At 37.4% G+C, this 27605-nt stretch overlaps 1 protein-coding gene across 2 annotated transcripts in view; it reads left to right on the forward strand.

Moving 5' to 3' along the window:
* Positions 1–27605, forward strand: part of RRP15 (ribosomal RNA processing 15 homolog) — a 42643-nt gene that overhangs the window by 11713 nt on the left and 3325 nt on the right. Inside the window, exons 2-5 of one of the 2 annotated variants that reach the window (XM_047840493.1) lie at positions 348–622; positions 3111–3208; positions 5588–5789; positions 25658–27602. In XM_047840493.1, coding sequence (XP_047696449.1) covers positions 348–622; positions 3111–3208; positions 5588–5789; positions 25658–25729 — 647 coding nt within the window. In that variant the 3' untranslated portion in view covers positions 25730–27602. Of the gene's footprint in view, positions 1–347; positions 623–3110; positions 3209–5587; positions 5790–25657; positions 27603–27605 lie in introns of those variants that run through there. The other variant, XM_047840492.1, reaches the window with a different exon arrangement.

Genomic DNA, 27605 nt, shown 5'->3' on the forward strand with positions numbered 1-27605 from the left:
AATTAAGGCCCATGGACTTGAACGCACCCTACACTGCCCCCGTGTCAGTACCTGCTGCTACCTTGATGGCTGAGAAGTGGTGTGGGCTGTCGGATTTGTTTCTCCTACCTGGGTCCTGGGTGCTGAGGCCCAGCATGACTGGGCCAGGTCTTTGGGGCCTGATGACTGCAGGGTGGAGGGAGGGTCCTTTTGCCCTCTGCTGGCATTGAGCTGCAGGACTTGAAAAGCCCCCTCTTGCAGGAACAGAGGCAGATGGAGGACTGTCAGCTTTAGAAAGGCCCTGGGGGTCGGCATGGCCTTGGCAGCCTCTTCCTCAGGTGTTAGAGTTAACTTGTTTCTACTCTTAGGTTCTGTAAGAAGCTGTGGGCCAGAAAAGGATCACTTTTCTTCTGATGATGAAGCGGCGGAAGCTGATAATGAAGATGAAGTTGAACCCAATGGCAATGAAAATGGAAATGCACCCGAAGCTAGTGTTGGAACTAATGTGGGCTGGGCAGATGCCATGGCCAAAATTCTTAACAAAAAAACTCCTAAAAGCAAACCCACGATTCTGGTCAAAAACAGAGAGCTGGAAAGGGAAAAAGAAAAGTTAAAACAAGAGAGACTGGAGAAAAGAAAACAGGTGTGTCTTACTGGCTGTTTTGTAGATCAGACTGTTTGCCTCGTCTGGTTACTATCTGCACCGAATCCTTCCTGGCAGTGTTGGTCCAGTTCCCATTCTGGCTGTTAACTGGCTTCTGACACAGGGTTGAATAATCACAGTTTTGTTCAGAAACCTCATCTAAATTACTCCGTTGAGCACATTCACTTTTTAAGCATCTAAGCAAAGAAATAGAAATTAAACTCCCAAGAAATTTATCCTTTTAAAAGCAAGTAAGTTATACATGTGGCAGTGACTCCTAGGGCTAAGTATTTCATTCAGTTTTGCTGTTTGTATCATCATCATTAGGTTCTGAACCAATATAATCCTGTTAGTTACTTTTTGCTAAAAACCTATTTTGTAATATAAATCTATGAAGATGTCATCCTCAGGGATTGGTTGCAGTTCTGCAAATGGACTATCTCAGTGCTAGATAAACTTGAATTCATTATAACTTTGGTTAAAGCACTGATGATAGAAGTTAGACTCACACTGTCTGCTGATTAGAGGGCAGAAGTTGGACTTCAGTTTGCCATTGTGTATTATAAAAATAAAGCAACAATAAGATTTTTAAATCTCTTGTACTTGATGATGTCTTTTTATGTCTAAAATACTTTTTAATGAAAGAAAAATAACTTTCTATAATCTTACTGACAATGTAAAAGTACTGATTTCCAAGAGGTACTTCCTAGGTAAAAAAAAAAGAAAAATAGATTTGAATTGGCATATATTTCCTTTTAAGTTCATCATCCCCCTTCCCTTGTTTCAAGGGAATTGTTTTCTTTGTTTCTAATGCTAGTTACTCTGTGCAGAAGGCTATATGAAGATGAGCTTTTTCAAGTGTTGTGTTTAGAAACAGTTATTAATTCAGTATTCTCATTTTACTTCAAGATAAATTTTATCTCTAAATCTTACTAATAGCTTTTCAACTGAAAATTTGAATCTTTATTTTCTGACAAAAGCTGGAGGAAGCTTTAAAAATAAGATCCTTAATTACTTCTAGCCCCAGTGTTCTAGTGAAGGTAAGAATATTTTGAAGCCAAGAGAAATGGGTCTCTTCACTCTGCTCCAGGCCAGTGCTTTGTAAGCTAGAGATGATACTGTTCGCATAATGTATGAAAACATTGGGGCGCCTGGGTGGCTCAGTTGGTTAAGCATCCAACTTCGGCTCAGGTTATGATCTCACGGTTCGTGGTTCTAGCCTTGCGTCAGGCTGTGTGCTGACAGCTCAGAGCCTGGAGCCTTCTTCGGATTCTGTGTCCCTCTCTCTCTGCCCCGGCCCTGCTCACACTCTGTCTCTGTCTCTCAAAAAAGTGAATAAACGCTAAAAAATATACATTTGCAAAGGGGGAAAAAAAAAAGAAAACACACCTATTGATACCAGAAGCAGGACACAATAGATACAAACGCTCTTATATAGTTCTGAGTAGAGTCTATGCAAATCACATTGTTTTTTACTGTTAAATATTGTCAGTTTCTGGAATATCAAGTACTTATTTCCAATCATAAGTATAAAAATATACTTCAAATTTTTTAAAAAGTATTTGGGGGTTATGCATGCCTTGGGTACTACAGAAAATTAAGACTCAGCTGTTTTAAACTTACAAGTAAGATTTTTAAATTTCTGGCATAATCTACTGAATTTCATGACAGTTAAAGTAAATTATCTGATCTGGGGAGGAATCTATTCCCTTAGAAAGGAATCTGGCTAATCTTTTATAGCGAGAGCAGGAATTTGATTTTACTGTGATTAGACGTTTTCATTAATACAAAATGAGACATTACACAGATGGAGAAAAGGAACAGATAAAAGGAGATTTTTTCCTACTGGTTCTAATTATGCCTTTGATGCTCATCAGCTTCTTGGGGATGAGCTCATCGTATTTGGTGTATTTGATGTATTTGATATTAGGTGATACGTTGGCCCGAGACGGCAGTATATGCCAATGGAGTGTGCTGATGTGTCACGTCAGGTGCCTGGGACCAGAGTACTAATGGATATGATGCTCTGCTTTTAAAAGCTGATACAAATTCTTAACAATTCTGACTACTGAGAAAGACAGTTTCTGAAAAATAAAGAATGTGTAAACTTGTGGTTACCAAAGAAGGTAGTTTGGGGTCTGCCTGATGCTTAACCTCCGATGATCTGGTGGTGGCAGGTCAGGTAGGTGGCTCTCTCACACCCACCTTGTCCTGCCTGGCTCAGTCAGGCCCCTGCTCTGGCAGCTCTCCAGGCCCCTGCTGTCAGAGAGCCTGACGGAAACTCACTTTGTGCTTCTCACATGACATGCTGAGTGCTAACCACAGGCCCCCTGAGCTGAACCCCCCAAATGTGGGTTTTTTCAGTCCTTGTGACAAACTAAGCCAGAATGATTTATTACCTTTGTCCTTTCACAGAGTATCATATCAAAGTATGCTGCACTTTCAAAAATGCCTAATATTCTTTCACATAACAATATTTATAACACAGCTCGATAAGAAGCGGGAATGGGAAATGATGTGCAGAGTAAAGCCAGATGTTGTCAAAGACAAAGAAACAGAGAGAAATCTTCAGAGAATTGCAACAAGGTAAGACTGTTCTTGCCCTTTAAAAAATAAGTATACTAAAGCTTTGATAGTGATCCATTTCTGACTAGACCCGATTCTTAAGCTCTGCCTTCTCAGAGCCATGTGATTTATATCAAAACCTGCCTACTTAATACTGAATTCAGCCAAAGGTTTTGCAGGTCTCATGAGGCAAGAATACCATGTCCTCAGTGTATATTTGGTTTGAGCCAATTTGAGATCATCTTGTTTTTATAGTCACGAGAACAGTGTAATTAGACATGCATTTCTCTTATGACGATTGTCTGAATTTATGGCACTAGATGACTGTTTTTGTTATCTTGCGTTGTACTTGAGGCGTAAGGAATTCTGCATTATAGCACCTTATGCAGGCCTTTCACTCTGCATTTTTTATCATTGGCACCAAATGTTTACTTGATGCCCTCTGTGTCCAAAGATAAATAGAACCTGGTGGCTGCTGGGTGGTCCTTGCCTACTCACCTGTAGGAATTCTAGTCTCTTTGAGACCAGAGGTATATCCTGTGTGTTGGGAACATACGGCAGCAGATTGTCAGGGGAGTGGGGAAGACTTCACAGAGGAGAGCACATTTGAGCTGCTACTTGAAGAATATAGCAATTATATGTAACGGAATTACTTTTAATTTTCTAGTTACCTGCATTATTTGGGTCATTTTTTAAATCCATCTGACTGTTCTACAGTGAGATAAGAGTTTGAACAGTAGAGCCAGACTGCTGGGTTCAGATCCCAGTGCCGACTTAATCATCTGTGTGTCCTTGTGCATGCTACCTAATTTTTCTCCATCTCAGTTTATTTACTTGTAAAAACAGTAGAATATTGTGTCCACCCTGCAGGATTTCTCTGAGAATTAAATAAATTAATAACATAAAAATAATTTAGAAAAGTGTATGGTTGGTGCACAAGAATAAGTACCTCCTTAGATTTTATACCTTAGGTACCTCACTTTCCTCACTTTGGTCCCAACCCTGCTTGGAAGGCTACGGATTTTTATCCTCCTTATAAGCTAATAAGCTAGCCTGTTAGTTTCCTGGATACTGGCAGAAGACAGGAGACTTTGGGTCAGAGACAAAGGACTGTTGGCAAAGCAGTAGCCAGAGCGTCACGTTCCCACTGGTTACCATTGTCCCTCAGGGGCAACACAGGTGCCCTGTATGGATGCTTGAGTGTGCGATGGGTTGTGTTACAGGAGAACACTGTTCTTGGGAATCTGTTGCTTTTATGGTGAATGGTAACAAGCCTGCTCTTGGGGAGATGTTACCTCTTCCCTCAAGGTTGCATACCGTAAACTAACTCTCAGAAGTGACCTGTGTAAGGAACAGTCAGGGCCTTGCATCCTTGAAAAACTTAGCAAGAATGTACAGAGATGCTCAGGGTCCATGGCAGAGTACCTCTCCCAGTGATAGAATTTTAGAGCTGGAAAGGATGTTAATAGTTTAAATCAGTGTTGTCCACTAGAAATACAATGTGAGCCACATATATATTTTAAAATTATTTGGTAGCCACATTGAAAACAGTTAAAAAAGAGAGAGGGGTGAAATTAACTTGAGTAATGTATTTTATTTAACCCATTATATCCAAGTCATTTTTATTTTATCATATAGTCAGTATAAAACAATTATTAATGAGATTTTAAAATCCTCTTTTTTCATACTAAGTCTTCAGAAGTGAGTGTGTATCGTAAACCTGGAGTATATTGCAATTTGGACTAGCCAGTTCTATTTCATGGCTCACTAGCTCTGTGTGGCTCATGGCTACTGTAACGGACACTGCAGGTCCTAACCTTCAGAATTCATCTTGGAATGAACTTAACTACAGAACAAAGTTTTTTGAATAAGTATTTCTTAAAACTGGATTTTAAAATTAGTTTTATATTAGAGGAATTGCAGATAATATAACTGAATATTTTTTTAAGCTACTTGAGTATAATTTTTCCCATTTATATAAGAAATTGAGATCTAGAAAACCTTCTAGATGTTACAGTCAGATGGTTAGACAGCTAACTGTGAAGGCTGCTCTCTTTCCAACACATTATGATGCCTTCAGTTATTGTAGAATTCTATTTTGAGAAATAAATGTTTTGTTAAAAGTAATTTTTAGTTCTAATTGCACAGAAGTTGATTTAGAAGGATGAAAGCTGAAAAGAAAAATCACCTATAAATTCACGTATATTTATTCTCTATTCAGAAATTTATATTCCTTTGTTGAAATGTATGTTCATTTTTCAGATTCAGCTGTTTTCATTTGAGTGCCTGTTAAATGCCTGCCTCTTTCCTAAGTGGTAAAAATACATTGTTTTCATCCTCCATGTTTGTACTCTAGTGTAATTGTATTTAATGTTGTTCTGGTCATTTTCTGTTCTGTAGGGGTGTGGTACAGCTATTCAATGCTGTTCAGAAGCATCAAAAGAACGTTGACGAAAAGGTTAAGGAAGCCGGAAGCTCAATTAGAAAACGTGCTAAATTGATATCGACTGTTTCCAAGAAAGATTTCATCAGCGTTCTGAGAGGGATGGATGCAGGTACAAGTGAGAAAAGTTCGAGTGGAAAGAACTTGAAAGCCAAACAGGTAAGACTTTTATGTAGGATTCAGTACATCTGACTTTTAGCTCTTAAACTGAAGTTTTGGGGTGAAAAAGCACACTACAGATGTAAAGGTTTGGATTCTTAAGCTTCATGATGATATTTATTCAGTATGGAAGTTGCCAGTTAAAAGTGACATACGTACCCCTGCTGTTAGTGGTCGGGAACCAGGGGAGTCAGAGATGGAGCGGGATCTCTGTATCTGAAACCCTGCCCTTTGTGCCTTTTGGAGAATAGAAACCTGAGTGAGGGATACGGCTTCGGTTTGAGATGTTCACTCACAGAGGTAACCGTGATGGTGTGTAACTTCAAAATATGAAGGGTCGGAGCTTTGGGGAACACGGTGGAGACGAGCTTTGGGGAACACCGTGGAGAGTCATCCTTGTGCTGAGGCCGCTTGGTGATGTCTGACCCGTTGGAAGATAAGAGTATAACTACCGTTTGTAACGTCTGGCACCGTAACTTTGCTTCTCCAGTTCTTTCCACCTGTGGGCCCCTATAGTTTCCTTCTTAATGTGCCAGGTGAGAGGTTCTGAAATGTGCTGCACTCGGTAGGGCTGTTTGTTTTGTTTTTCAGTGAAAGCGAAGTGCAGGCGTACTTGATGGCTTCATTTCTGTTGCATCGGGCAACGGAGTCTCTGTTAGAAGTTGTTTGCTTGTCTTTCGGTTTGCCATTTGAACCTCTGGCAAGAAGGGCATTCAGGAATTTCATGCTAGCCTAGGGCTTCAAGTATTTTTTCAAGTTATTTGACTAAGTTGCCATTTTACCTAATTTGACAAAAGTTTTCTAGGCTGTTTAACTTTATCTCTTGCATATTAAGGGGCCCCAATTTTTTTTTAATTATCTGTATGATACTGATGCTCACTGGTGCTGCTCTTTTAAAGTGTTTGTCAGAATTACGTATAAACACATGAATACTGTATTTGGGGATGTATGCTTTTTAGTTAAAAAAAATCTAACCTTCTTTGTTCTCACAAGGGACATTTTACTCTAAAAATTAGAGAAAGACCCAGCAGCATTGAGCAAGAGAGAGCTAGCGGGAAGATGGAAAAAGAAAGATCTTTGTTTTTTTTCTTTTTTTCTGTTCATTTCAAAATAATTTTTAATAGAAGCATTTGTTTTGCTTTGGGATTTTTTTTTTCCATGAGTTGTGAAAAGACATAAAGGGTTCTTTCCAGTGCCATTGTTTCTTCTTTCTTACCATTTGCATTTTTGCCCTTGACTTCCTTTTATTCTAAATCACTGTCAAACCAGTGGCTTTGCTCTCAAAATAATTTGTTTCTAAAACTTCTTACCCCATACTAACAACACTTTGGCACATTTATTTTTTAAATGTTGCTTTCACTGTGATTTCATTTTTGTGGGAAAACCACCAGAGTTATTATTTTTATTGGGCTTGGTTTTGCATGTGAATAACGTAAAAAAAGTAATATAGTATTTCTGATAGGGTCATTTATTAATATCAAAAATATTTACTAAGTGCCTGTTTGTACCTGGTGCTATCCTTGTATCTTTTAAAGTCTTAAAGTTCAGACAGACAGATGACTTAAGGTAAATAAGATTAACAGATTCTACATTAGTATGTCTAGACTGCACATTATCAGTTACACTAGGCATAGTAAGAGGTAAATTCAGTGACTGCCCTTTTTGTGGGAGAAGTTTTGATTTAACTGTAATATGCATTTAGGACGTAGGTCAGCAAACCTATGAAGTTACTTGAAGTAGATGGACTTTTTAAGAGAGAGAGAGAATCCCAAGCAGGCTCCACATCATCAGCGCAGAGCCCATCGCGGGGCTCGATCCCGCAAACTGTGAGGTCATCACCTGAGCTGATATCAAGAGTCAGATGCTTGACTGAGCCATCCCGGTGCCCCAGAATGGGTGGATTTTAAAGCAGTTGAAGAGAAGGAGACAAGTTAAAGGTGGGAATGGTGGGCCAAAATGCTATTCAGAAATTAGAAATAGATTAATGAAATGGATAAAGGAGGATATTAATTAAGTAAAAAATAAGATTTTCCTTTTTTTTCTCCTATTTTGCCTTTTCTTAGCACCATTGCTATTGCTGTTGCACATTTTCCTAATAGATGCCCCTTCCCTTCTCAGTCTTAACAGAAGAGCTTTTGTGAAAGTTCTCATTGTCCCTTTCCTGGGCATAATGGGTCAGAACCCAGGCTTTTCATCCTGTATTCCTAATGTTATGAAATCTTTAAAATTTAGAGTCAGTCCATGTATAAACTGCATTCACTGGCAGCTGTCTATCAGAATGCCAATCTGGAAATACCTTCTTTATGTCTTCAATTCCTTAACCCTGTCCTGTTATTCGTAGTTGTGGCATTAAAGTCTTATGTTCAAAAACAAAAAAAAGCCAGCAGTTTCATGTTAAGAAAGCCGGATAGAATTATAATAATATAAACTAGAGATTGGATCCATTATACGAACATACATTAGGAGTGTGTTTGTTTTTGTTTTGTTTTGCTTTATTTTATTCTTCAGAAACACTTAGAACTTGGGCTGATGTGTTGGCTGATTATATGTAGTGGGTGGCATGGTGGCTCCTTAAATGATAAGTCCATGTTCTGATTCCCAGAACCTGTGAATATACTTTATTTAGAAAAGGGGTCTTTGCAGATATAATTAACTTAAGGATCTTGAGGTGAAGAGATCATTCTGAATTGTCTGGGTGGGTTCTAAATCCAGTGTTAAGTATCCTTACAAGAGATGCACAGGGGAGATTTGCCAGACAGAAGTAGGAGGAAGCAGAGTAACCACAGAGTCAGAGAGGAGGGTGATGTGGCCCACGAGGCAGACAGCATTCAGTATGTAGGCTTGTTCAGTACAGTCTCCTGTGTTAATCAGTGTTCCTGAGTTCAAGACTTTTCTGGTTCAGTATCTCCAGAGACTAAACTACCTGTCCATGTTAGGGTCTGTCACCAGCCTCCATCAGCCAGGGAGGGAACTTAGAAGTCCAACTGCTTCTTAACACAGACTGTCAGCCAATCTTGTATTTTTATCACACCGTCTCACCTCCACTTGCCCCCTCGCGTCCAATTCCTAAGCATGGATCCAATTTCTCACTTAAACGTTAGCTTTTTCTTCTTTCAAATTGGTTACCACTACTCTGTCCAGTTTTCATTTATATCCCAAAACTTGTTGGCATATTGTGTCTATAATTATTTCCCCTTCTGTGTTGTTTCCTTGTTTGTTTATAACTTTTATACTTTTGATTTTAGTTGGCTTTCCATAAGAATTAGAGATAAATACATGTCTGCTATTTAATTGGAAGATTTCCTTTTTATTTTAAAAGCAAAGAGGTTAATCTTGTAACTTCCTGTTGCTTTGATGGAATTATTGGTAGTCTTTAATTTTAAGGGGTGCCTGGGTTGCTCAGTCGGTTAAGTATCTAACTCTTGGTTTCTGCTCAGGTCATGATCTCACAGTTCGTGAGTTCAAGCCCCATGAGTTCAAGCCCCATGTTGGGCTCTGTGCTGACAGCCTGCTTGGCGTTCTCTCTCCCTCTTTTTCTGCCCCTCCTCCACTTGCACACGTATGCACTGTCAAAAAATAGAATAAGAACTTTTTAAAAAGTAAACAAAAAAATTAATTGTAAAAATATTTCACTAACAGTAAATCTTTAAATATTCGATAATAGAAAATTTAAAAAATTTTTGTTTATTTTTATTTTTGAGAGAGTGAGTGGGGGAGGGGCAGAGAGAGAGAGACTCTGAATCTGAGGCAGGCACTGAATCTGAGCTGTCAGCACAGAGCCCAGTGTGGGGCTCAATGTGGGTCTCGAACTCAGGAGCTGTGAGATAATGACCCGAGCTGAAGTCGGATGCTCAACTGACTCAGCTACCCAGGCGCTCTGATAATAGAGATTTTTTAATGTTTTGAAGTGGATTATTTAAAAACTACTTGTTTATAAACATTTTTCTAAAGTTTTAGCCTTATGGAGGGGAAAATGTCCATGTAAAGCAGATACGTGCATTTCCTGCATTTTTCTGGGTCTGCATCTTCTTGGAGGCAAGCTTTATGAACATCCCTATTCCTTTTAGGATCTTTAGATATCTAAATTCATGCTCTGGCATGTGTGTGGTTAACGTTGTTTCTTAGAAAATAAAGAAAAGAGAGGGTATGATTTAAAATATATATATATAGTATATTGATTTTGTTTTTTAATCTGATAAGCAGAATTAGTAAATCATCTCTTTACCGTCACATAGCTGTGACCCTCCTTTAAATCTGTTTGAAGGGTCATTTGTATTATGCAGCATACATCTACATTTGATTTATTTCATTTTATATTTTTATATTTATTATTTTTGTGAGTTACAACTTTAACTGTTAAAAGTCTGCTTGTTAATGGTTGAAAACCATAATCTTTTTCAAAGGCTTTTGATTCCTAGATAGGAGCATACTTTTTATATGTTCCAAAGCCTGCCTTTCATATCATTAGCTATTTATCAAGGTATTTTTAATCTTCTGATTCTGCTGACTTGGAGATTATTGTTGCCCTTGAATTTTTTAAATCTGTTTTTTTCTTAATTTTATTATATGCTGTCATTATTTCTGGAGTAAAGGCTTTCTGGGAAAGCCTTCCTTAGAGGCCAAAAAGGTATAATTGCTTTTTAAAGATCATTTTTAGGGCAAAGGAGTTTGAAAAGACATAAGTTAAAAGATGTCAAACTGATATATTAAATTACATTTGAGTCCTTAATTACTATACTTTATTTCTTGGAGCTGAGCCTGGATCCTGCAAAGTAAAACAAAAAGGTACTTGATGGGCTCATTTTAGAAGAGATAACAGCTAATATCTGTAAATCAAAAAGCCTTCAGTAGAACTTAGGGTAAGTAGTATTCTAAGTATTTTTCATCTATTAAACAAATGAGTTGTTTCTTCTGTTACATATGAAAGGGTTAACTTTTTTTTCTTAATAACAGTTGCACATCTTTTTCATTATGTTAACTCAGGCCATTTGTAAAGTGGATATCCATCACTTTAATAAATGTAGATTTACATGTACATGTAATAAATGTAGATTACATCTGTCATTTACAAATGTAGCATCTATTTTTTTTTTTTCTTTTAAATTCCTTATATCACAAAGCTTATGTGCAGAAGTAAGTCACTTGTGTTTGTGACTTCAGCGCCCTATGTCTACTTCTCAGTAATGCCCATTGTTTTCTTGATTCACTAGCATGTCATGTCACAAAAATTCTTGTTAAATCAATAGTAGAGACTTAGATAATTTTTTTTTTTTGTTTTTATTTCATGTATATTTTTCTGAGATAGGGCCATGAGAAAGAACACTGTTAGTGGAAGTGAGAGAACCTAAGAAAAGAGGGATTCTTATCCAAACGGTAGAAATTTTGGGTAAGGTACTAAGTGTTAAATTCAGTGGAGGTTTGGTTCTTTGGGATAAATCAGTCCACCAGACATCTTATAAGGAAGCAAGAAGAGAAGCCATTTGCAAATTGTTTAAACAAGTGTTCCAGGTAATACACGTGATATGTTGCTTATGAAATTAGAAGGTTTGGAAGTCAGAAAAATTATGATGGGAGGATGTTCACAGAAAACAGGACTCTCAAGAGGAATGTGCTTCCAGAGAATACAGGACACTTAGCTTTTAAATAATTTTAAAATTTCAAGAAGCAAGCATAGTGAAGGCACTAGTTATTCATTGGACTAACCTAGTCTGTAGATAAAGCTGCTTTGAGCATCTGAAGAAGTATTTTCCTTTCTGTGATGTGAATTCTGATGGTAACAGGAAAGGAAGCACCAGTGAGTGGTATTTCTGTGGAAATGTTTACCTGTAAGCTAAAGAATTTCATTTAAAAAGTCATAAATTAGAGCCAGTGTTCAATGCTGTCGAAACTAGTCTATATTGAAACAGCGTCTTTGAAAACATTGAAAAGAAGTGAAATAAGTGTCAAAGAATGAAGTCATGATGAATAGACATTTTCAGCAGTAGTAATCCAAGGAAAAGCAACTGGCGGTCATCGTGCTACTATAGGGGAAGAAAGCCTACCAGTTCTCCAATTTTTCACATCCTTTATAATTGCCACTCTTTCCTCTTTTTTTCTTTCATAGAGGTTGGAAGTGCAGGGTGTTTGCTGATGGGTGGGAAGCCGAAAAAGGGATTCTGAAGAAGTAGGTTGGGGTCAGATTTTTAAGTCTTCTGTCTTCTGTTAGGGAATTTGGACTTTATTCCGTAGGGATTTGGGAGCCAGCTGTAAATTTTCATCAGTAAGCAACCTGATCGGATTTGATTCTTTCTAAGGAAGAGAAGGCTGAAGGGTGGAAAGACTGTCAGAAGACCAGCCGGTGGCTGGCTGTTGCCATAAAGCAAGAGGGGAGACCTGAACTAAGGTGTAGTGAGGTGGGGGTTGGCGGAAGAGAGGAGCCAGGTTGGAGAGGTAGTTTCGAGGAATAGGTTGACTTGATTTGGGACTGACCTGATTCGGGACAGTTGTGAGGACCGTGAGGTTTATGCCTTGGGAGATTCAAAAGTGGTGACTGCTTCACAAAATCAAAACTATAAAAGGTGGAACATGTTTGAGAGATGAAGCCTTTATTTATTTACTTTATTGTATTTTAAATTCCAGTGTAGTTAACATACAGTATTCTATTAGCTTTCCATGTACAATAGAGCGAATCAGCACTTCCATACATCACCCGGTGCTCATCATGAGAAGTGGGCTTTTTAATCCCACCTCCTGTTTCACCTATTCCCCTCCCACCCTCCCCTCTAGAGCTGAAGACTTTTATGGGACGAAGTCTGCTTCAGGTTGTAGTCAGAATGAGAAGAATGACCGTAAAGAGCAGGTTAAAAACAGTAAGTGTAGGGAGAGCACTGGCTTAGTGCAGGAAACATGAGCACAGACGAGCAGACAGCCAGAATAGCAATGGACCTTGAGGCCCCTCGTTGCAGAAGTTCATGAGTCCTGTATGTCTCTCTAGGGCCCTGAAATTTTAAGAACAACTGAACCCGTTTACCTGGTCAGGGAAGATGCCTACTGTACTTTAGAGAGTTTTTCACATGATTAGGTTTAAATGTTTTAGGTTTAAAGAATTGTCAGTTATTTGGAGAGAGTTCTATAATCCAGGACCTAAAGATCCCACTCTTGAACCAAATAAATGAAGCCCCATATCAGCCACATACCAACATGTGAGAAGGCACATTGACTGATTCCTTGATTTTGACCCTGAATGGTTTTTAAAAAGATTGTATTGAGGACACTCTGTTTAAGGAAGCAACAAAATTTACATTTTGTATAAGAAAGGTTTTCATTAAAACTTTAAGTTTTAATCCCTTAGGGAATATCTCTTTCCTTCCTGCATTCAGAACACATACTTATCTAGAATGTTGTGCTTTCCCAATATATTGAATAGTCAAGATTTTAATAATCTGGAGCTGTTACTTTTTTTCACATACTCTCCAAATTTGTGGTTATTCCTTTTGCTCTTTTCTTGAAAGGTTGACTAAATTTAGTCAAATTTCTTAGAATTTAAGGGTCTATTTCCTTAAAGGTGGGCCTTAAGCAACTATGTATATGACTAATTTTAAGTCTGTGAATCTTAAAAGAATAATATATTGGCTGTTGTTACAGGAAAGCATTGGCTGACTGTATGGTACTCAAACTCTTGAATTACACACTTGTGTGGTTTTCATTTATTCGAAGTTGCCAATATATCACGTTCACCTATGTGTATGATGAAGCCATGACAATAATGTTTGTTATAGTAAGGGAAAATGTTAGCTAGTTTTTTGTTAAAATGTAATTTTCTTTGTGATGGCTGGACAACAGATTTCTATATAAAAGTCCCTTGGAGAAAAAATTACTGAGGGAGAAAAGGTTTTGTTTTTGTTCTTTTTTTTTTTTTCCTGATTTTTGTGAGACGAATACTTGGCATGTCAAACACAGAGGTAAGTTTGGGGGCTGTGTCTCTCATACATTTGTCATTAATGGCAGTCACATTGCCTTCATAGCTAGGTATTTCGTGATGGGAATACTTTTCAAATACCTGGCTTCTTTGGAATCTTAGTAACTTAGACCTAGACTCTGCACTGCCGTATTCTGTTAAAACTGGTTCAGAGACCTACTAAATTCCTGCTTTTGAAGTAAGAAACCTAGGAATGGAGGGACCCCTCACACAGCTCCCTAGGTGGTCCCCCAGAAGTTTTCAGGATTTAATTTCTTGGGGGAATGGAAGGCAGGCAAGCTGATAGAGAAGGATGCTGTCCTTAAATTGCCCCCGCATCACACGGCAACAGTGTTTTACTTGCACATGAAAGCAGCCCCGGCTGGAATGTGTGGAATGCTAACTTTGTAAATAATTCAGCTTCGTGTTTGTTTACTGAAAATGCCTAAATCGATGAGAGTTTAGACAAAAGAGAGACTCCAAAGTTTGAAATGAGAATGAGCATGATTGTACATATTGCTGTTGATGGGAACAGCTTAAAGCCAGTTTCTCAACTCCTTTTAAAACAGGCTGTTTAGCTTGAATGTGGTGTGGTTTCAGATTTGGACAGCAGTTGTAATCAAAGCGAACTTATGTTTGGCACAGTGGTACGAGCAGCATTTTCACATGGGGGGTGTGTGGGTATGAGGGAAGAAAAGAACTAATTACGTAGCTTGTGTAGAAATCTGTAGTTACCATTAAAGTAAAAATTACTAACGGTGCCATATGTCTCCTGGCCCTGTTTTAAGAAATGTTCTATTTGAAGTTGAAGTGGATGCTTGTTTAGGATTTTCATCGGCGAGGTTGAAGCTTTTTTTTATTTTTAATTGTCCTGTGCACGGTGAGTCTTACGCTACATGCTTACCCTTGGATGGTGCATTTTTAAAAATCTAAAGAATATTTTGCTGTTTCTTGCTGAAAATCATCTATGGGTTAGTTGGGGGTTTTTGTTTTAGGGTTTGATTTGGCTTTTTTGTTTGTTTTGTTTTTTTGTTTTGAGTCGTAGACAGCTGAGAATGTTTATGGGGATGCGTGACGAATTAGATGGTAGCAAAGGCCTGGAACCTGACTGGCTGGGTTGAAACCCTTTGGTCTGCATTTACTGTGTATGCATTACTTACCCAAACCATGCCTCAGGTTTCTTGTGTGTTTAAGATAATCATTCTAGTAGTAGTAAACATCTCCTAGAGATAACAGAGAGTCAACGGAGTTAGTATAGGTAAAGTGCTTAGAACAGTGCTTAAATAAATGCTGGCAGTCTTTTTTTAAATTTTGTGTTCCTTGTATTTACTTCTTATTTTTCCTAACAGATAGTAGTCAAAAATGAATTTCGGTTGGAAACCAATTTGAAAAGAAACTGTTACTGCTTATGAATTTTTGAATTATCCAATAATTCAATAAAAATTATGTTTAGATTTGGAAAGTTCTCTCTAATTTTAAGTGTATCTACTCTAGTAATGTATAATTCTTACAAAGTAATAAAACTCGGTTTTGAGGACCTAGAAATTTGTCTACTTTTTCTTCCACATTTTAAGCTATGCTTAAGCTAACTCTGTTACTGACAAGATTTCTCTTGCCAAGGAAAGTTTGGTTTCTAAACGGGTGTTTTCGTACTTTGGTATTTGAAGGCTCTCATCTTTGTGAACACTGTGAACATCATTAGAAGATTACACATGTCCCTAGTTGGGGATTCTGTTCGTATATGTGATGATTCGGGGCATTACTAAGTAGGAAAGGTGGTAGAGGGACCAGGAGGGGGCTTGTTAGTGTTTGTTTTGTTCCAGGTACTGAAAGGGGTTTTTATATAATTACCATTTGAAGAAGTACTGGAATTCTCATTTTAGAGGTGAGAAACCCCAAATCAGAAATATTAAGTGACTTGCCCCAGGTCACATTGATAGTAATTGGTAGAATCTGGATTAAAACTTCGTCTGTATTGCTCCAGAATCATTTCAGTCATTTGTGCCTACCTACTACTTAAGAAGATTTGAGGCACTTCTATTTAGAAGCAGAACTGAAAACTGTGTCCTCCCCTCTCTCACCTAAATGAGCTAGAAGAGGTGGGTCTGGCTAGTGAGCAACATGGTCGCTCCCCCCACCCCTGCCCCAGCCCAGAAGGAGGATGATGGGAGAGATGGTTTGCAGTCTGTTTTTTTCCCTGGGTCTCACATCCCCTTTGTTGGATGGGTAGCAGCACATGCAGACTGATAGGCTTAAAAAAAAAAACAATTAAAAAAAAATTTTTTTCAACGTTTTTTATTTATTTTTGGGACAGAGAGAGACAGAGCATGAACGGGGGAGGGGCAGAGAGAGAGGGAGACACAGAATCCGAAACAGGCTCCAGGCTCCGAGCCATCAGCCCAGAGCCCGACGCGGGGCTCCAACTCACGGACCGCGAGATCGTGACCTGGCTGAAGTCGGACGCTTAACCGACTGCGCCACCCAGGCGCCCCTAAAAAAAAACAATTTTAATGTTTATTCATTTTTGAGAGAGAGCACGAGCAGGGGAGAGGCAGAAAGAGGGGAGACACAGACTCTGAAGCAGGTTCTAGGCTCCAAGCTGTCAGCACAGAGCCTAACACGCAGGGCTCAAACTCTTGAACTGTGAGATCATGACCTGAAGTCAGACACTTAACTGAATTGTTAAGGAAGATAAAAATATTACCATGGTAGAACATTTCAGAATTATAAAACAAACTCATTAAACTCGTTTAAGGAATTCTTTATAAGTTTACTGTTAGAATTGACTTTCTATTCTTTTATCAAGGAATTAATTAAAATTTACTGGATATCAAATGCATTCTGTATTTAATCACTGTTTGCCTAATAGAAATTTTAGAATCTTTTTTCCCCCCTATTACTTTATGGAAATTTTCAAACAGGAAGAAAGTAAGGAAAGACCAGTATTTCTCTCACGTGGGTTCTAAATTTGTTGACACTTGTCTGTGTGTTTGTTTTATAGAGCTATCTGCCTGTCTTTATCCCCATCTAGTTTTTGTTTGTTTGGGGTGATTATTTGAAGTAATACCCATACTATCCTAGAAATTCTCTCTTTTTAACAGTTTTATTGAGATAAAATTCATATATCCTACAATTCAGAAGTTTCACTTATAACTAAACCAGGTGTCTTGAACAAGGAATCCAGGTTCTAAATCTGTCTGTCACATCATGTCTTTCAACTTTCTCCTCTGTGCCCTTTCACTGTAAGTGGAAAGTTAGGACCAAAGGTCGGGATTTAAGTTAAACTTTTTTTGGCATAACTGTTTTCATAGGTGTGATACTTAAATGTATAGTTAGTATGCTGTCACATCAGGAGACAGATTATCAGAATGTCCCTTATTAGTGATGGTCCTGTTTCATTTGGTTCAAGTGGTAATAAATTTTTCCTTATTAAAGGTGCATTTTCCCCTCTACAGTTAGAGAGTCATTTCTGGGGATGAATAATATGAAAGGAGCAAATATACCTTTCCCCATCTATCTTTTGTCTTTTAGCGCCAATTGATGACCCCTGCTTAAAACAGGTATGTTACTGGAATTTGCAGAATGGTGATTTTCTCATTTATTTCTACTTACTTTTTTAGGAATATGTTTTAAGTTCCAAAAGATGAGGGTTAATGTTCCTTTCCTTTTAATTATTGCTTTCCAGAGTAAGGTGTTGGCTTAACTGTCATCTCCAGTAGTAGCAAGTGAACCTTCTCCCCGCCCCCACCTTTTTTCTTTGCCTTTGTTTAATATCACAGACATAGGAATGAGTGTCTAGGTTTTCAGTATTTTAGTATCATTATGCTTCTTTTGATGTTTAAATTCACAAATGTAACAATGAGAACCAGTGCAAACTAGCTTCTTGTGCCGTTCTGACATGACCTCATTTTTCTTGGCGTACTTTCTTGGTTTCTGGGACAATAAGCTCTTAGATTTCAGACCCAGAATCACATGCTTTTCCAGGAGTTTGAGTGAGGACTGTCCATATATTTTTAAATCTTTTGTTGATTTCAGTAGGTAGATTGGTAGTATGCATATTTCTACTAGATATTACTTACTTTTCTTTATATTTCATAGTTTTACAAAGAACTTTTACAGTGTTTTCTCACTTAAACCTTTTAACAAATTTGTGATATTAAAACATCAGTGTCTGTTTTCTAGATGAATACTAGGCTTTCCTAATTAGTTTATAAATCTGAATTCTCATCTATGTACTACGTAGTATAGCTGGTAAAAGAATGGGCTGTAAGAGACTAATCGGCAGAATGTATTCTGAATGTTTCAAGCTCCTAACTGAGTCTAAAAATACATAGAGCACTTGTGTCAAAAAGGCTCCTTGAAGTGTTATACATTTGTCTTCCTGGCAGTTTAGTCAACTTCAACTTAATTTAACAATTCTTAAGATATTATAAACAATGAGGAGAAGCTCCATTGCATGGATGTTTTCTCAGATTTAACTCTGAAGTGAGGTGTTTAGATAGCAATTTAGAATTGAAGCCATCAAATAGAATCACTTTGAGCAAAGGCATATGTATTGTGTACATAGTAAAACCAAGGGCAGCAAATGAAATTAAAATAAAAAAGAATGCAGCAGAATGAAAAAAAAACTGCATCAAAGAAACTTTTTTTTTTTTTTTTTTTAAGGAATATGAGGCCTGAATTCTTGGCAAGCTACACAGAATTAGGTTTTCTTAGAGAACTTTACACATTTAACATGTGCTTGGACTATACCTAAAGGTGACATAGTTTTAGCGTCTTGATCTTTTCTAGTTTGCTTGGATTTTATTAGTGACCTGTTTAAATTTGTAAACTGTACAAGAACCTGGAACCTATATAACAGTTAACAAAAACAAAGCACAAATGGGCTTGTTGCCTGGAATACCATTCTAGTAATATAGTTAAGGCGAATTAAAATAAGTTTGTGAAGGAATGAAGAAGGCACAAATTGGTCAAGACAATTAGAAATTGCTTATAAAAAATTCTTTGAGAATCAGAGAAAAGTTGAGTGTGTACAGATATGGGATCTTCCATGTAAGCTTGACTCCATTAGAACTCTTACACATTCTAGATTGAAAATTTTAATGCTTCATGATGAAATTTCCAATCCTTCATGGTTAGTGGGATGTTTTAATAACTGACATGATGAGAAAATCATTGATGTCCTTATTCAAATTATAAACATTTGGTGCTGTATTTCACTTTTGTTGATTTCTGCCAGAGTATATCTTTCGTGTAAGGGATCTCCCATATATCCTTCATTTCTCCAGCAGAACTTTTGGATAAGTGGTAGTCAGTAATCAGGAGATTACTAACTACAGCCATAAACAGCTTACAAAAAATTTGCAACAACAAAGGTATTAAGGTGAATTTAGCCAGTGTGTTAAGAAACTTTTTTAATTTAGGTGAAACTAAATTAAAATGAAAACTGAACGTTCTTCTCAGGGAAAGCAATGAAATCACAACTATTGCTGATTGCTAAATATAGATGTGATTATACTGTTTATTGTTTTAGGATTTGACTTTAATTTTCCCCTTCAAAACTGAAATGAGGTTAAGCTCTTAATTATTTGGTATTAGACTAATGAATAATTCCAAACCTCTGTTTTCAGTTTTCTTTTCATTAGCTGCCAATGTATGTTTGAACCTTGAAATGGAAGCTGATTAACGTTTTTAAGGGTTGTCATCATCAAAATTGACACAGACTGCTTCTGTATGATCTTGATTAAATATTTGTATAAAACCAGGCCAATGAGAGAAGGGACTATTTTGTTTCCTTGTATCATGTGGTTTTCATTAAGTTTTTGCATTTAATCAGTTCTCCTTTTCAGTTGATGTAGGCCCAGAGAGTTATCTCGTAGGTTGCTTTTGGTTATTGAATTAGTACTGCCTGCAGCAACACTGACAGGCTTTACAAGCTGCTAAATTTTGATCCTTCCAGTCTATATGTTTAATGTTAATACAATGTCCATCTGATGATAGTAAATATATACATATATATGTAGTAAATATATATAGTATAGTGAATACATATAGATATGCACTATATACCAAGGTTAAGGGAATTATCTTCAATTTCTTTCAAGTCCTAGATGTCTAAACCCTCTGATTTTCAGTGTTGTAATCAATAGTTCACTGTGATTCAAGTCCAGAACTCTTTGGTTTTCATTCCTGGTGTGAAAATAATGCATCAGATTACCTCTACCTCTGTTTTCTAAGCAAAAAAAAAAAAAAAAACAAAAAACAAACAAAAAACCTAATTCTCATGATGTCTTAACACATAATGAAATCTACTTACAAATCACTTTAGGCAAGTTTTTCCAATGAATGACACATACAGGATTTCCCTTGGTGTCCTTATTTTCTTATATTTATCTCTGATGCATCTTTTCTTTGTGGATGCTCTAGATATTCAGGAATTTTTTATACTTAATGGCAGGTCATCTTTATGGAAAAAAAAAGTAAATTGACAGTATGTAAATCTGTTGTGTAAAATAATTTTCCCAAGTTTTGACTTTTATTGATGGCATTTTCAGTGTATTTTAGTACTTATTCTACTATGTAATGTATAGGTTATAACAGGTGATATGGTAATATAGAGAGTTGTTATCAATTAAGTTGTAGAGCAGTGTAGTATTACAGAAAGAGCTTGGACTTGGAATCCTGGATTTTGGTTTGAGTATTGACTCAGCCATTTATCAACTGAATTTGAATAAGTTGCTTCACTTCTTTGAGCCTTAACTTCCTTATATAAGATGTGAGAAAGACAATCACTGTCTGGCTAGGAATCTTAAGAGACTTAGAAAAAAGGCAATATTATGTAAGCTGTCCGGCATATAATAGCTTCCTAGTATAATTCATGTTTTTAATATTTTTTTTTCATTTGAAAAAGTTGGAAAGGAAAACAGAATCATATGGTTAATAAAACCAGAGGGTGCCTTAGGGGAGATTTTTGGGAAAGATCTTAGCGGAGGCTTGTAAAACTTCTGTTTGTGAAAATGATTGAGGGATAGTTCATTTTCTCCTTTCTTGCTGTCCTGTTTTTTTCTGTTTAAATTAATTTTTACTTATCCATGTGGTTTAAAAGGCCTCATTTTCCCAAAAGGGTTATTTATTATAAAACAGTTTTCTGCCTCCTTCTGCCTCCTTTCTACGACTCCTACCCTAGGGCAACCACTTGTTACTCCTTTAGCTGTTATATTGGCTTTTACACATCTCTGTATTCTTTTTTTTTTTAATATGAAATTTATTGTCAAATTGCTTTCCGTACAACACCCAGTGCTCCTCCCAATAGGTGCCCTCCTAACCCTCCCCTTCCTCCCACCCTCAATCAACCCTCAGTTTATTCTCAGTTTTTAAGAGTCTCTTATGGTTTGGCTCCTTCCCTCTCTCTCTTTTTTTTTTTTTTTCCCCTTCCCCTCCCCCATGGGTTCCTGGTAAGTTTCTCAGGATCCACATAAGAGTGAAAACATATGGTATCTGTCTTTCTCTGTATGGCTTATTTCACTTAGCATCACACTCTCCAGTTCCATCCACGTTGCTACAAAAGGCCATATTTCATTTTTTCTCATTGCCACGTAGTATTCCATTGTGTATATAAACCACAATTTCTTTATCCATTCATCAGTTGATGGACATTTAGGCTTTTTCCACAATTTGGCTATTGTTGAGGGTGCTGCTATAAACACTGGGGTACAAGTGCCCCTATGCGTCAGCACTCCTATATCCCTTGGGTAAATTCCTAGTAGTGCTGTTGCTGGGTCATTAGGGTAGATCTATTTTTAATTTTTTGAGGAACCTCCACACTGTTTTCCAGAGTGGCTGCACCCACCCAGTTTGCATTCCCACCAACAGTGCAAGAGGGTTCCCGTTTCTCCGCATCCTCTCCAGCATCTATAGTCTCCTGGTTTGTTCATTTTGGCCACTCTGACTGGCGTGAGGTGATACCTCATTGTGGTTTTGATTTGTATTTCCCTGATGAGGAGTGATGTTGAGCATCTTTTCATGTGCCTGTTGGCCATCTGGATGTCTTCTTTATCATGTCTTCTGCCCGTTTCTTCACTGGATTATTTGTTTTTCGGGTGTGGAGTTTGGTGAGTTCTTTATAGATTTTGGATACTAGCCCTTTGTCTGATATGTCATTTACAAATATCTTTTCCCATTCCATTGGTTGCCTTTTAGTTTTGCTGATTGTTTCCTTTGCAGTGCAGAAGGTTTTTATCTTCATGAGGTCCCAATAGTTCATTCTTGCTTTTAATTCCCTTGCCTTTGTGTCAAGTAAGAAATTGCTGCGGCTGAGGTCAGAGAGGTTTTTTCCTGCTTTCTCCTCTAGGGTTTTGATGGTTTCCTGTCTCACATTCAGGTCCTTCATCCATTTTGAGTTTATTTTTGTGAATGGTGTAAGAAAGTGGTCGTTTCATTCTTCTGCATGTTGCTGTCCAGTTCTCCCAGCACCATTTGTTAAAGAGACTGTCTTTTTTCCATTGGGTATTCTTTCCTGCTTTGTCAAAGATTAGTTGGCCATACTTTTGTGGGTCCAATTCTGGACTCTCTATTCTATTCCATTGGTCTATGTGTCTGTTTTTGTGCCCATACCATGCTGTCTTGATGATGACAGCTTTGTAGTAGAGGCTAAAGTCTGGATTGTGATGCTTCCCGCTTTGGTCTTCTTCAAAATTCCTTTGGCTATTCGGGGTCTTTTGTGGTTCCATACAAATTTTAGGATTGCTTGTTCCAGTTTCGAGAAGAATGCTGGTGCAATTTTGATTGGAATTGCATTGAATACACATCTCTGTATTCTTAACTCGTTTCCTTTCTGTTTTTTCCTGAAGTTAATTATTGTCTTGGTCTTCGTATGTAACTTTCTTAGTTTAGGTTTTCACAATCCATTTACCTCAGGCAATACATCTATTTTAATTATTTTCTTTGAGATATTCTCTCCTGGAGTCTTCCGTTCTTTCTCTGGGCTGATTGCGCTCTGAGGCTGCTTCACAGTTGTCATCCTGGGACTTAAGTTTTTTGTGATCCTTGGAGTTTCTTCTGGATTGGATTCCATATTTCCTGGATCTCATTCCTTCTTCTTTCTTGGTTTACTCCCACTGTTTTGATAAAGAATATCCTCCATGTTTTTGTCAGGTCAAAATGATGGTCATGCTCCAGATTGTCTGCCTGATGCTTAGTTACCATTCCGGAGTCTCCATTTTCTCTCATCCTGCAGTTTCTCTTCTCCTTCCTGTGTTGGATCTCCTAGTTTTTCTATCCTGTGTCTTTCTCTTCTTGGTTTACTCCACCTTTTTGTGGAGGACATTCTCAGTAGTTTCCTGAGAACTACTAGAAGTAAACTTTTGGGTAACTTGTATGTCTGAAAGTACCTCTGTTCTGTCCTCATACTTGAATAACAACGTATCTAGGTATCAAATTTTAAATTGGAATTTATTTTCCTTCAGCATTTTGAAAGAATTTGTCTCTTTCTTGCATCCAGGATAGCTATAGGAAGATCTGTATCTATTTTGATTCCTGATCATCCCTAAGTTATGTGACTTGTTTTCCTTCTGAAAGCTTATAGGATATTCTTTTAGTATCTATAATTCTGAAATTTTACAGATGACCTTGATGTGGCTTGGTTTTCTTTTGTATTTTGGACCTTCAGGAGGGCTCGTTTCGTTCTGGAAATGTGTGTCCTTTACTTTTGGGAAATTTTTCTGGAAGTGTTTCATTGATTTTCCTCCCCTCCTTTTTGGCATTCTTTCTGTATAATTGTTATTTTGTATGTTGAACCCCCTGAACTCATCCTCCTGTTTTCCACTACTTTTTTTCTTTTTACACTATTTTCCTCAGCTTTTATCTTCTCACCCTTGTATTCATTTTTTATTTCTTCCATCCCATTTTTAATTTCAAGGTCTTTGTTATTCTCTTAATGTTTCTTTTTAAATAGCAAACTACTTGGGGCGCCTGGGTGGCTCGATCGGTTGAGCATCCGACTTCGGCTCAGGTCATGATCTCACAGTCTGTGAGTTCGAGCCCCACGTCAGGCTCTGTGCTGACAGCTCAGAGCCTGGAGCCTGTTTCGGATTCTGTGTCTCCCTCTCTCTGCCCCTTCCCTGTTCATGCTCTGTCTCTCTCTGTCTCAAATTAAAAAAAAAATAAAAACCCTTATAAATAGCAAACTACTTTTGTTTTGTGGGTACACTGTAATCTCCTAACTTTGAGGATATTAATGGTATTTTCCCCTAAATTTGCTTCTCTCTGAACAGTGTTGCTTTCCTACAAGTTGCTTTCGAAACATTTGTGTTTGTTATACTCTGTTTTCTTTCTGATAATCCTAAAATGTCTATTCATGATTAGAACAAATAATCCTAGAGGCGATTGAAGTTCTGAACCATGTGGGTGTTACCCATGTGACATGAACTTTAGTATAACATTCTCTTGATAATTTATTAGCAAGTGGCTAGATTTTCTCTAGAGCCTTCCTGATCTTCTGTCTGAAGGAAAGGGTCTGCCTCCCAGCATTTCAGGAGCCCAATGTGAGAAGGGGGCTGGGACTCATTACTGGGGGGCAGGGGATATAACTGAATCCCCTGTTTCTGGTATGTACATGTGCCTTCATCTGTGCCAACCTGTGACCTCTCCAGAGGTTGAACAGTCTTCCACCAAGCTTGTGTGAGACTGGGAGGAGATCCAGAGATCTGATTCTCAACATCACGTTTGCCCAGTTCTCTTTATTTTGATCCTTCCATTCCTACCCTCACTTCCAAAAGTATCCAGTCAATGCCAGTTCCTGGGGGTTTTGTTGGTTGGTTGGTTGGTTTGTGAAGATCCTACAGTGTAAACTGGGTTGGTTGCAGCTTGACAATTGCAGTCTTAGGAGTCAGCTTTCTTGGGTTTGCCAGGGTAGTCCGTCTTGCTTCACCTTCTAAAATTGTGTTGCTGTTGTCTATTTGGATCTTCTCCTTGTGGATTATATCTTTAAAACAACAAATCACTCTTCTGTTGTTTTGTTGAGTTTTGCAGTTGAGCAAGACTAGTTGTTTCTGTTCAAACTATCCCCTTATGTGCCCCCCTGCCTTTTTTCTTGCTGTGTATTTCTTTATCAAGTGTAGGCATAGAAAGTAAAGGGTTATCCTTTTGTTTTTAAGACAGAGTTTTCTTTCTTGAACTGCCATCATGACAGATACTATAGGAAAAAGTCTGTTTTTAAAATGTATTAACCCATACTTGTTTATACTGAGTTTTCTATTGCCTGGTTTTTTTTCTCTCTCCATATTTTTGCTTCACAGAATAAAAATACAACTGTAATATGAAATCTTGAATGATGGCAATTTATAAAATATCCAGTGATGTGTCTAACATTGGATTTCCAAAACTTAAAATCTTTTCTCTCCAGCTATAAAGTGTACTTGGTTTTGTAGCAGTGAATGAAACTCACTAAGAAATATTTGTTCTTTATAGACTGGTGATTCTCAGACTTTAGCAAGTGTCAGAAGCACTGGATGGCTTATGAAAGAGACTGCAGGCTCCAACCTCTAGTTTCTGAGTCAGTAGACTTGGAGTGGGGTCTGAGGTTTTCAATTTCTAACAAGTGATACTGATGCTAATGCTGCTGGTCTGAGGACCACACTTGGAAAATTACTGATATAGATGATACTGAATGCTTAAAAAACAAAACGGTACCACCAGAATTCCCCAGTAAAGCTTTACTTCATTGTTATTTTTCAAATTGGTCAATTGAGAGATGCTTTGAATTTATTGTTGTTGTTCTCCTCTCCTAAAATATGTCTTTCAAGACAAGTATGGTCTCAACATTTTAATTAAGGAGTCCTTTCCTTTGGTCCACTATTGTTCCTTTCTTTCTTTCTGAACTACGGGTGTGAGGCTTTGTCCCTTCCCACCCTTCCTGCCTCCCTCATTTCTTCAGGTACTAAGAGCTTTAGTGGCGCCGCCTGGTAGAGGAGTAACTCAGTCCAGCAGAAGTTGTCTGTCAGGATGAGCTCTCATGTAGGAACAGTCTGGATTGAGCTCAGTCATGTGGGATCTGCCTTCTGGTTGGTAACATGTTGACAGCATGTTGGGTGCATTTGTCTGAACACGGAAGCTTACCGTTGAGATTGCATATTTATACATAAACACGAACGTCAACGTCAGGGTAAGTCTTTACTAGTCAGTAACTTGCATGTGGCTATACCAGGAAGCATACACTTTTTAGAATTTACTTGAAAACTGAATGATTAATTTGGCAGGGAGGTGTTTTAATTGTTGTGTCAAAGTGGATCCCTTCATGGGAATAACTCTTTCTCTTAATTAAGGTGAGGAGATTAGCAAACAAAACTTCAGTTGAAGCAAAGAAAATAAAAATAGCCTTTTTTCCAGTTAAGTAACTTAATCTAACAGAAGCAAAAATAGTTTTAGGAAAGTAGATTTGATATTATAGAAACGAGGGATGGGAAGGTGTTAGCATACTCCATGAGGAGAGTTACAGATTTCCTTCTTACTTGATTGCTCCCCTATGGGTGTGGCAGGAGAGCCTTTAGAACTGTTTTACTGTTGGTTTTTAATCAGCACAGATATTTTTTGTTCTTTACGTTGGTTAAATTATAGTACAAGTATGCCTTTTGACATACTAAGTCAATTCTGAAATTTTTGCTCACGTTTATTTATATGCTCTCCAGTCTTCCCATTATATTTGGGTACAAGCTCTGCTTGATTCTTTGATCCCAGGAAGACACGAGTAATCCAGTAGGACATGTTTTCTGGTTTGTAATAGTGTCCTTTTCTTTCTTTTTTTTTTTCCCCCCCCTAAATGGAGTGACTGTTTCAGGGCTATGTTTTTTAAAATAAAAGGTAGCTTCAGAATTAGATAAGTAGTCTCTTGTAACCTAGAAAATGTCTTTAATATCTTTTCTCTTAAAAATTGCATAGCCCCAATAAAGATAACACTATTTTCTAACCAAATATCCTGGGTTCTTACATGTTTGGGGAGATTTTTCCAACATTGTGTATTTTTGTAAATGGTATAAATAGAAAGGCATAGACTGTTAGCTCCAGGAAGACAGGGACTTTGTTTTGTTCATCAGTGTATTTCCAACATGAAGAACAGTGCTTGATACACAGTTTTCAGTAAATGTTTGTGGAATGAAGGAAAGAAATTCCAGAGCTTGAGTTCCGCATATATTGTATTACTTAATTAATACCACAAGGTGGTACTGTTGTACCATGAAATGAAAGGCTGTAATTCTTAGGCTCTCATACAGTTTTACGAAATCCTGTAAATAAGCAAAATGAATTGACTACCTATTATGTTTATTGCCTGCTTCAGTTATTTATCATTTTAGCATGTGATTAGTCTTTTGATTACATGATTAGGTCAGGCAATGAGATCATAACTTAAAGAACATTTGGTTCAAATTTTTATCAAGTGTTAAATGAGATAACATCTATAAAAATCTAGCACAGAACCAAGTTGCTTTTCCTTTTATTTCTTTTGGGGGGGAGGGGTTAAAAGCCTTTGTTAAATTTCTGTTTGTTTTAAAATAATTTGCCAACATTTTTCTAATAAATTGTCACTGAATGTTAAATAATATTTGTTGGTTTTGATTGCCAGATTTTAAAAAATTGGCAATAAACCTAGATTTTACTATATTCCCTCCCCCTGCAAAAAAATTATTTTGCTTTCATTGTTCCTTTATGGGGTTAAAATATTAACATATAGCTCTATTACATATTTGTGCATATATTGTAGTATATAAATTAAATCAGTCTATAATTTGTCTTGTTTTCATTCCTATTGTAAAAGTAAGTGTTGATAAGTTTGTTTGGTAGCTTGGGTTTTATTATTTCCTTATAATTAAATTGCCTTTTGATATTTT

This window comes from Prionailurus viverrinus, chromosome F1 (genome assembly GCF_022837055.1).
Source record: "Prionailurus viverrinus isolate Anna chromosome F1, UM_Priviv_1.0, whole genome shotgun sequence".
Lineage (NCBI taxonomy): Eukaryota > Metazoa > Chordata > Mammalia > Carnivora > Felidae > Prionailurus > Prionailurus viverrinus.